Raw genomic sequence first — 10,817 nt, forward strand, 5'->3', positions numbered from 1 at the left:
GCTCTGAATTTTGATGTGTGTACGTACGTCACTACCTACGACGTACGTAGCAGGTTAGCTTCCAGTTACCTAACGCGGCCGGGCACGCCTGACCCGTGCCATTCTCCTCGTAGTATATATGCAGCACCAGCTCAACACACGACTCATCATCGACGCAGACCAAAGAGGCAGCAAAGACCAGGAGGAGACGCACAACATGCATCCATGTCGGGATCTCCACCTCCACCGCGCCGTCTCGGCATCGGCGTTGCTCCTCTTCTCTGCCTCCATCATCCTCTCGGCCGTCCCTGCAGCCAGAGCCCAGCAGGAAACCGGTACGCTGAACTCATTCGCCCTCCGCCGATCGATCCATCCATCCATCGATATAATCACCATTGCTTTCCCTTCCGATGAACCCATGCCTTCTTGTCTTGATAATTCATGTCCGTTTGTCGCAGAGCACGAGGAGGAGTTCAGCTACTCGCTGGACGCGGAGAACGGGCCGGCGCACTGGGGCGAGATCAAGGAGGAGTGGTCGGCGTGCGGCAAGGGGGAGATTCAGTCGCCCATCGACCTCGCCGGCCCGCGCGTGACCCTGGTGCGCCGCCTCGGCCACCTCAACCACTCCTACGCCCCCGCCAACGCCTCCATCGTCAACCGCGGACACGACATCATGGTATCGAACGATTACCCATCTGTTTTCAAGTAGTAATGGCCTGCTTGATTAACCGTGAATGCTTGAATATGCAGGTACGGTTCGAGGGCGACGCCGGGAGCGTGTCCATCGACGGCACGGCGTACCACCTCCGGCAGCTGCACTGGCATGCGCCCACGGAGCACAGCGTCAACGGTCGCAGGTACGACATGGAGCTGCACATGGTGCACCAGAGCGCCCAGGGAAAGGCCGCTGTCATCGGCGTCTTGTACGAGATCGGCGCCCGCGACGCCTTACTGCACAAGCTGGAGCCATACCTGGAGATGATCGCCAAGCAGAGGGACAGGCAGGAGAAGGTGGGCGTGGTGGACGCCAGGGGGGCGCGCGGCAGGGCCAGCGTGTACTACCGCTACGTGGGCTCCCTCACCACCCCACCCTGCACCCAAGGGGTCATATGGACCATCGTCAAGCGGGTAGGTTTCGTTCCATTAATACTACTATCTCTGTAAACTAATATAAGACGTTTTAGATTAGAAAGATCGATCAATTATTTTCTTCATCCTGATCGATAAAATTAACTCTTCCTAAAACTTGTCTTTGGTTTAATTTGCAGGTTCGCACAGTGTCGAAGCACCAGCTGGAGCTTCTCCGGGAGGCCGTCCACGACGTAAGTCTTTTTTTTTCTCTCCAATGCAAACAGATGCCTATTCTCCTGGTGTACTCAACACTGTCTTTAATTCAATTCGGTTGGCCAAAACATGGCTAAAATTCCAAAAGTGATATGAAGGCTGCCTTTAATTCAGTTGATCTCGACTGTGGGTTAGGAAAATGCTAAAAATCTAAGGTTTGCTGGGTGAGCATGGCAAATCGAATGTTCTTCATAAAAAATTATGTTGTCACGAAGATGGCAAATTTCTATAGCAAGCATGGAAAATCTGAACTGGACGAATTTGTCGTGCTTGCTAAAGAAATTTGCCATCCTCACGACACATAAATTGCCATGATAAACGTTTGATTCCGCCCACCCTCCCAGTTGATGTTCGTTAGTTATCAAAATCTCAGACTGATTTCCTTCCACCGTGTAGGAAATGGAGAAGAACGCGAGGCCCCGTCAGGAACTCAATAGTAGAGACATCAGCATGTTCTGGCCTATCCAGCACAATAGAAATTGATTATTATATTAGGGTATTCTTCGCTTTGATTGGTTTGGTACTTCGGTAGCCTGAGAGATGAATTTGCATATTGTACAACGATCTTTTGTACTTCTTTCTGTCCATTTCGATGTCTTATGCTTAGCTAGTTCATTTCCATGCATATGTTGATGTCAGGATGTACTTCCTCCGTCCTATAATATAAAAACGTTTTTTACACTAATTAAATGTCGTTGAATCGTTGGGTACTCTGGACATGATTACCAATGTGGGTGTTGATGTTGGAAAAACTCACAAGCATTTGATTATGTTTAGCAATTGTTGCTTTTCGATAAAGGATTATGGTTGACTTGAGTACAGGGGCCTGAAATAATAGGACCATCCGTCTGCTGGTAGCCTACTGCTGTCTCCTTAAGAATCATGCAAGGAATAGTTTGCTACTCGATAACTCATCCAACTGCCACTGCTATTAAGATTTGGAAAACTGGCCATGATTTGATTATTCTTGACCACACAACTAGCTGCTGGTATCCTGGTGATGTTTCCTTAAAGAACCATGCAAGATGGTGAGGCATTTCTCTTATAAAAAGCCAATCCCTGAAAATACGAAACACGTAGAAGATTACGCTACCAAAAGAAAGTACAGGAAGCTCAACGCTACACTACACCTAACTACACCTAAGCTCCACGACAACGCCCCAGGAAGGAGAACGGCGCAAAGCGTCGTCGCTGCAGAATCCATATGGAACCCAGGCATGGAGAGGAGCATCATGGCGCCATCTTTAGGAAGAAAGCGACACCCAGGAGTGTTGCCGTCGTCGGCGACAAAGCGCAGAGCTTTCATGCGGCATCTCCTCCGATGTCACCACGAGGTCTTCAGGAGAAGCACGGCGAGTCCAGAACCCTAGATCCGGATCGGGATGCCGCCACTGTCAAAGATAGAGTGCGCTCAAGCCACCCGCCACTATACCTCTCGCCGCCACACGACCAAGAGACATAGGCACCACCATTGCCATTGTGCCAGCCGAAGAGCCACCCATGACGACCGCCTTCCAGGTCGCCGCCCCGGCATCCAAGCTGCGAGACATCACCAACTACCCACTTTCATAGTGGCCACACTACTGCAGAAATGCCAAGTAGTGGCGGGCGCCAAATGGCCAGTTGTAGCGGGCTAGGCTCCCAGGGGCGCCCGCCACTGACCTTCTGCCACTGTTATGATGCCATCAGTGGCGGGCGAGCACCCGCCACTGTTAGAGTCCACCAGTGGCAGGCAGTGCTACTTGCCCGCCATTGGTTTATGTTATTAGTTGTGGCGGGCCATACTTGTCGCCCGCCACAGCTACGTCCCTCTAACCATTCCAGCACACGATACAAATAACCACATTACAGCATACAACTAACCACATTACAACATACAACTAACGTAAGTGATCATACACATTACATCTAACATAGCAATAATCTAAACTTCATACAAATAGATGAAAATGGAGTGGAAACTTTCCGCTTTTCCGGAGGAAAAATGGAAACGGAGAGGAAATATGAAAACATAAACTGAAATTTGCAAAACAGAAGTGGAAATGGAACTTTTTATGCAGAAACGGAAACAAAAACGGAACAGTGTTTTCCGATGAAATGGGCGTGGAAATGGAACTTTCCGTTTCTGTGAATATGGAATTTCGTTTTGACTATAGACATGTGGCTACTTTGTAGCCTAGCCACCAAACAACACACAATGACACAATGAGTAGAATGGATCATTTGAGGCCCAATTTCTACTACCACACATGTACTCAGCTTGACCTTATATGCAATTGTGCAGTACTATTACAATACTACGCTAAGTTGCTAACATAATGATATTATTTTATAGCCATGTTAACAATTCATTAAAGAAATTGTGTGTATTTCTCTATGATTAAAGGGTTTTAAGTTCCGGTCAACGTCCGCTTTTGTTTCCGTGTTTGCTTTGTATTCGCTCCATGTCCATTTCCGATAGTATCTGTTTTCGTATTCATTTCCGGGGTTTCTGTTTTTCGTTTCCGCTTCTGCAAAAATATATGAAAACAAATGTGGTAGCACTCAGTTCCGTCTGTTTCCGCTCCGTTTTCATCCCTATGCATTAGTGTACAACAACTCATGTCACATCATTAGTACAACAACACAACATACAAGACCTCATGATAACAACAATACCATAATGACAATGAGCTGGATAAAGATAATCAAATTCTTTACTCATCCACTTGTCCACACGGTCTTGCATACTTCATAGTTGATTTTCTCTTTGCGAACGTAATTGACATAATGATCCTCAACTTCTCTGTGGACGTAGTTAGCATAATGATCCTCAGCTTATTTTTTTAGTCTTATATATATCCTTTGTGGCAGCTGTTTTTGTAACCGTCTACTTGCTCCTTCCATATCTCCCATGAATCCTAAATTCCAGGATTCCTCCCGGTGTACACTACATACCAGTTCCACTTCATCTACGTAAATTGATAAAAAAGCCAACATGTCAATTTCATAGTTATCCAATCATATAGAGCAAAGTCACATCATAATCTTCATAGTATTATAGACGATACAAATCACCACATTGGACAGTTCATTAGTAGTTCGAAAGCAAAAGTTTAGCTCCATCATTCGCATCGATCATATAGATCACATGGAAGCAGTGCACTAGTTGTTCAGCTCTATCATGAGCTATCCTCGCCTTCCGTAATCTTCGTGATCTCGTCTTGAGTGTTCCTCGCAGCTTCGACGGCTGCTCGCGCACTCTCCGCAGCTGCCTGCACACTCTCAGCGGCTGCTCTAGCGCTCTCGGAATATGCCTGAGCGCTCTCAGAGTATGACTGAGCGCTCTCGGTGGCTGCTCGAGCACTTTTGACATAGGCGAGCACGATCTCGGTGTACTGAGCCACCTCGTGACGATGTCTACAGCAGTAGGAATCCCGTCTATGGGTGTAGGAGTCCTAAGGAGGTGTCTTGGCTTCTTCGTCTAAATCACATTAAACAGTTTGTCATTTAGATATAACATTTAGAGAAAAAAAAACTACATGACCTTTGATAGAATTTGGACATATTGAGTGCCAGAAATTAAGCGAAACGGAACTTAATCCACGCTTCACAAAAACATCGGCACTCACTATGAATACACCTGCATCTATATGTATACTTTTGGTATAGCACACGCAATCAATTTTAAGACATTCACTTAAGAAGATTCAATGATACATCATACAACAAATTTTAGCTACACTAATAAAATGTTGTACTAGATTTTCATCCATATGTTGTACATTTTAACTACACTAATAAAGAGAGAGAAACCCATACCACAAGTAACCATTGACAGAGAGGAGGGAGGTGTGCTTACGGGGCCGGAGTCGGAAGGGTGGTTGTACGAGGCAGAGGTCGATGTCGGAGGCGCTGGCCGACGGCGAGTTCGATGGTGACGAGCACGACATTGGATGCGAAGGAAAGCACGGGTGACGGTCAGGGGGAAGTAGTTCGAAGTAGCGTTGCATGGCGACGCCGACGAACTTCGAGGCGGGGACGGACGGCACGGGCGAGAGGGAAGATTGGCTCCTCGACGCCGTTCGAGGCGGCGGACCGTGACCTCGTGATACGTCTCCAACGTATCTATAATTTTTGATTGTTCCATGCTATTATATTATCCATCTTAGATGTTTTATATGCATTTATATACTATTTTATATTATTTATGGGACTAACCTATTAACCTAGAGCCCAGAGCCAATTTCTGTTTTTCCTTGTTTTTGAGTTTTACAGAAAAGGAATATCAACCGGAGTCCAAACAAGCTGAAAATTTATGGTGATTTTTTATGGACCAGAAGAAGCCCCCGAAGAAAAAGAGTTGGGCCAGAAGAGTCCCGAGTCAACCACAAGGGTGCAGGGTGCGCCCTACCCCCCCCCCCCCCCCCCCCCCCGGAGGGTGCTCCGGTCTTGTCTTTGACTCGTGGACCCCCCTGACGTGAAACCGACGCCAAAAATTCCTATAAATAGAGAAACCCCCGAAAAGAAACTTAGATCGGGAGTTCCGCCGCCGCAAGCCTATGTAGCCACCAAAAACCAATTGGGACCCTGTTCCGGCACCCTGCTGGAGGGGGGAACCATCACCGGTGGCCATCTTCATCATCCCGGCGCTCTCCATGGCGAGGAGGGAGTAGTTCACCCTCGGGGCTGAGGGTATGTTCCAGTAGCTATGTGTTTGATCTCTCTCTTGTGTTCTTGATTTGGCACGGTCTTGATGTACAACGAGCTTTGTTACTATAGTCGGATCATATGGTGTTTCTCCCCCTCTATCTCCTTGTGATGAACTGATTTTTTTCCTTTGAGGTTTTGTTATGTCGGATTGAATCTTTGGATGTGAGAGCACTTGATGTATGTCGTGCGACGAGATATCCGTGGTGAAAATGGGATGTTCTATTTATCCACGTGATCTAGGTTTTGGTTATCAACTTGCAGATTCCCGTGGTGACATTGGGGTAATCTATGCATAGGTGTTGTACGCGTTTTCATATTCCTTTCTCTGATAGAAATCTTGGGATACTGTCGAAGTTCTTTGTGTTGGATTGAATATTATGAATCCGAGATTGTGTGATGCATATCGTATAATTGACCCACGGATACTTGTGGTGACATTGTTGTATCAAAGTGACATTAGGGTTTGATTGATGTGTGTCATATGGTATTATTTTACTACCAACTCTAGGGCTGTTTGTGACACTTATAGGAATAGCTCAATGGATTGATCGGAAAGAATAACTTCGAGGTGGTTTCGTACCCTACAAGAAATTTCATCTTACGTTCTCCATGATAGGAACTTTGGAGTGATCCTTCGTTGCATGTTGAGGGATTGTTACATGATCTAATTATGTTATCATTGTTGATAGAACTTGCACTAGTGAAAGTATGAACCCTAGGCCATATTTCCAAGCATTGCAATACCGTTTTCGCTCACTTTTACCACTATCGCTATTTTTATATTTTCAGATTACAAAAATCCATATCTACTATCCATATTACGCTTGTATCACCATCTCTTCGCCGAACTAGTGCACCTATACAATTTACCATTGTATTGGGCGTGTTGGGGACACAAGAGACTCTTTGTTATTTCGTTGCATGGTTGTTTGAGAGAGACCATCTTCACCTTACGCCTCCCACAGATTGATAAACCTTAGGTCATTCACTTGAGGGAAATTTACTACTGTCCTACAAAACTCTGCGCTTTGAGGCCCAATACGAGTCTACACGAAGAAGGTTGCATAGTAGACATCAAGCTCTTTTCTGGCGCCGTTGCCGGGGAGGCTAGGTAAGCGGCACTCACATCCTCTCAACGAAGCTCTTTTCTGGCGCCGTTGTCGGGGAGGTGAGTGCTTGGAGGTATATCTTTAGATCTTGCAATCGTATCTTTTAGTTTCTTGTTTTATCACTAGTTTAGTCTATTAAAGAAAATTACAAAAAAATGGAATTGAGGTTGCCACATATGCTTCATCTTTTTAATGTCTTTGTGAAAATGATGGAAAAGAAAATTGTGCTCAAGTGTTAGAAGAACAAGTCTATAAAATGTTTGGCATGAAATCTTTGTATGATGAGCATGATCGCAATGTTGTTAGTATGAATTCCTTGAATATCCATGATGCTAATGATATGCAAAGCCACAAGCTTAGGGTTGCTATGTTTGATGAAGATGATATTTTTTGTCCCCCAAGTTTTGATGAGCAAATTTATTATGATGAAAGCATGCCTCCTATTTATGATGATTATATTGATGAAAGTGGGTTTGGAAGAGTGTCAACTTTAGGTAGTATTGATCCCACTATTTTGGAGGGTGTTGATTCTTATTTTAATAATGATGAAAGTGGATTTGGAGAGGTCATGACTTTATTTAGTGATGAATCCACTATTTCGGTAGAGGTTCCAATTGATTATGAGAACAAAGTTGCTATCTATGATGATTACTGTGATGACATGTATGCTATAAAGAATAATGATAACCATGAAACTTGTCATCATGATTTTAATTTTCAATAGGATTATGCCTCACATGATAGTTATTTTGTTGAGTTTTATACCACTACTATTCATGAGAAGAAATTTGCTTATGTGGAGGGTAATAAAAATTCTGTGCCTGTGCATCATGAAAATAATGCTTTATATGATAGTTATATTGTTGAATTCATCCATGATGCTACTAAAAATTATTATGACGGAGGAATATATGCTTGTAGGAGTTGCAACAATATCAAGTTTCCTCTCTATGTGTTGAAAGTTTTGAAGTTATGCTTGTTTTGTCTTCCTATGCTAGTTGATTCTTGTTCCTATAAATTGTTTGCTCACAAAATCCCTATGCATAGAGAGTGGGTTAGACTTAAATGTGTTGTTCATATGCTTCATGATGCTCCCACTATGTTTCAATTCTTATCTTTTATGTGAGCATCAGTGAAATCATCATGCCTAGCTAAAAAGGCATTAAAGAAAAGCACTTGTTGGGAGACAACTGATACGTCCATTTTGCATCATGTTTTCTTACTGTTATTTATGATATTTTTATGCATAATAATGCTTTTTGGAGTAATTTTAATGCCTTTTCTCTCATAATCTGCAAGGTACACACCAAGAGGGAGAATTCCGGCAGCTAGAAATCTGGACCTGAAAAAGCTACGTCAGGCTACCTATTCTGGACAACTCCAAACAAGCTGAAACTTCACGGAGAATTTGTATGGAATATTTGAAGAATATTGGAGCAAATAAGTACCAGAGGGGCCCACCAGGTGGGCACAACCCACCTGGGCGCGCCAGGGAACCCAAGCGCGCCCTGGTGGGTTGTGCTCACCCAGGCCCACCTCCGCTGCCCATCTTCTGGTATATAAGTTATTTTGACCTAGAAAAAAAATAAGGAGAGGACTTTCGGGATGGAGCACCGCCGTCTCGAGGCGGAACTTGGGCAGGAGCACTTTTGCCCTCCCGCGGAGCGAAACCGCCGGGGGAACTTCCCTCCCAGAGGGGGAAATCATCGTCATCATCATCACCAACAACTCTCCCATCTTGGGGAGGGCTATCTCTATCAACATCTTCAACAACACCATCTCATCTCAAACCCTAGTTCATCTCTTGTGTTCAATCTTGTTACCGGAACTATAGATTGGTGCTTGTCGGTGACTAGTAGTGTTGCTTACATCTTGTAGTTGATTACTATATGGTTTATTTTGTGGAAGATTATATGTTCAGATCCAATATGCTATTTAATACCCCTCTGATCTTGAGCATGATTATCATTTGTGAGTAGTTACTTTTGTTCTTGAGGTCACGGGAGAAATCATGTTGCAAGTAATCATGTGAACTTGATATGTGTTCGATATTTTGATAGTATGTATGTTGTGATTCCCTTAGTGGTGTCACGTGAACATCGACTACATGACACTTCACCATATTTGGGCCTAAGGGAATGCATTGTGGAGTAGTAATTGGATGATGGGTTGCGAGAGTGACAGAAGCTTAAACCCCAGTTTATGCGCTATTCTGTAAGGGACCGATTGGATCCAAAAGTTTACTGCTAAGGCTAGAATTTATTCTTAATACTTTTCCTGTAGTTGCGGATGCTTGCAGGAGGGTTAATCATAAGTAGGAGGTTTGTTCAAGTAAGAACATCACCTAAGCACCGATCCACCCACATATCAAATTATCAAAGTAGCGAACACAAATCAAACCAACATGATGAAAGTGACTAGATGAAATTCCCGTGTACCCTTAAGAACGCTTTGCTTACTATAAGAGACCATTTTGGCATGTCCTTTGCCTCAAAAGGATTGGGCTACCTTGCTGCAATTTCGTTACTGAAGGAAATATGCCCTAGAGGCAATAATAAAGTTATTATTTATTTCCTTGTTTCATGATAAATGTTTATTATTCATGCTAGAATTGTATTAACCGGAAACTTAGTACATGTGTGAATACATAGACAAAATAAAGTGTCCTTAGTATGTCTCTACTTGACTAGCTCATTTATCAAAGATGGTTATGTTTCCTAAACCATAGACATGTGTTGTCATTTGATGAACGGGATCACATCATTAGGAGAATGATGTGATGGACAAGACCCATTCGTTAGCTTAGCATTATGATCGTTATAGTTTCATTGCTACTGCTTTCTTCATGACTTATACATGTTCCTCAGACTATGAGATTATGCAACTCCCGAATACCGGAGGAACATCTTGTGTGCTATCAAACGTCACAACATAACTGGGTGATTATAAAGATGCTCTACAGGTGTCTCCGATGGTGTTTGTTGAGTTGGCATAGATCGAGATTAGGATTTGTCACTCCGTGTATCGGAGAGGTATCTCTGGGCCCTCTCGATAATGCACATCACTATAAGCCTTGCAGGCATTGTGACTAATGAGTTAGTTGCGGGATGATGCATTATGGAACGAGTAAAGAGACTTGCCGGTAATGAGATTGAACTAGGTATGAGGAAACCGACGATCGAATCTCGGGCAAGTAACATACCGATGACAAAGGGAACAACGTATGTTGTTATGCGGTTTGACCGATAAAGATCGTCGTAGAATATGTAGGAACCAATATGAGCATCCAGGTTGCGCTATTGGTTATTGACCGGAGATGTGTCTCGGTCATGTCTATATAGTTCTCGAACCCGTAGGGTCGCACGCTTAATGTTCGATGACGATTTGTATTATGAGTTATGTGATTTGATTACCGAAGTTTGTTTGGAGTCCCGGATGAGATCGGGGACATGACGAGGAGTCTCGAAATGGCCGAGACGTAAAGATCGATATATTGGATGGCTATATTCGGACATCGGAAAGGTTCCGAGTGATTCGGGTATTTTTCGGAGTCCCGGAGAGTTACGAGAATTCGTATTGGGCCTTAATGGGCCATACTGGAAAGGAGAGAAAGGCCTTAAGGTTGGCCGCACCCCTTGCCCATGGATTGGTCCAAATTGGACTAGGGAAGGGGCCGCCCCCTTCCTTCCTTCT

At 44.1% G+C, this 10,817-nt stretch overlaps 1 protein-coding gene across 1 annotated transcript; it reads left to right on the forward strand.

Moving 5' to 3' along the window:
• Positions 1–193: 193 nt before the first annotated feature.
• Positions 194–1,834, forward strand: LOC109743134 (alpha carbonic anhydrase 7-like). Its single transcript, XM_020302211.4, has 5 exons — positions 194–314; positions 438–655; positions 730–1,107; positions 1,248–1,301; positions 1,720–1,834. Exons 1-5 carry the CDS (start codon positions 197–199, stop codon positions 1,804–1,806), a joined length of 855 nt encoding a protein of 284 aa, XP_020157800.3. The 5' UTR covers positions 194–196; the 3' UTR covers positions 1,807–1,834.
• The last annotated feature ends 8,983 nt before the right edge of the window (positions 1,835–10,817 follow it).

The sequence above is a fragment of the Aegilops tauschii genome, chromosome 7, assembly GCF_002575655.3.
Source record: "Aegilops tauschii subsp. strangulata cultivar AL8/78 chromosome 7, Aet v6.0, whole genome shotgun sequence".
Lineage (NCBI taxonomy): Eukaryota > Viridiplantae > Streptophyta > Magnoliopsida > Poales > Poaceae > Aegilops > Aegilops tauschii.

What these genes read in the sequence shown, in the direction of transcription:
- LOC109743134 (XM_020302211.4), top strand. Translation starts at nt 197, where the DNA reads ATGCATCCATGTCGGGATCTCCACCTCCACCGCGCCGTCTCGGCATCG. An exon ending in ACCGCGGACACGACATCATG is followed by an intron (nt 656 to 729) that starts GTATCGAACGAT and finishes TTGAATATGCAG; the next exon opens with GTACGGTTCGAGGGCGACGC. An exon ending in TCCGGGAGGCCGTCCACGAC is followed by an intron (nt 1,302 to 1,719) that starts GTAAGTCTTTTT and finishes TCCACCGTGTAG; the next exon opens with GAAATGGAGAAGAACGCGAG.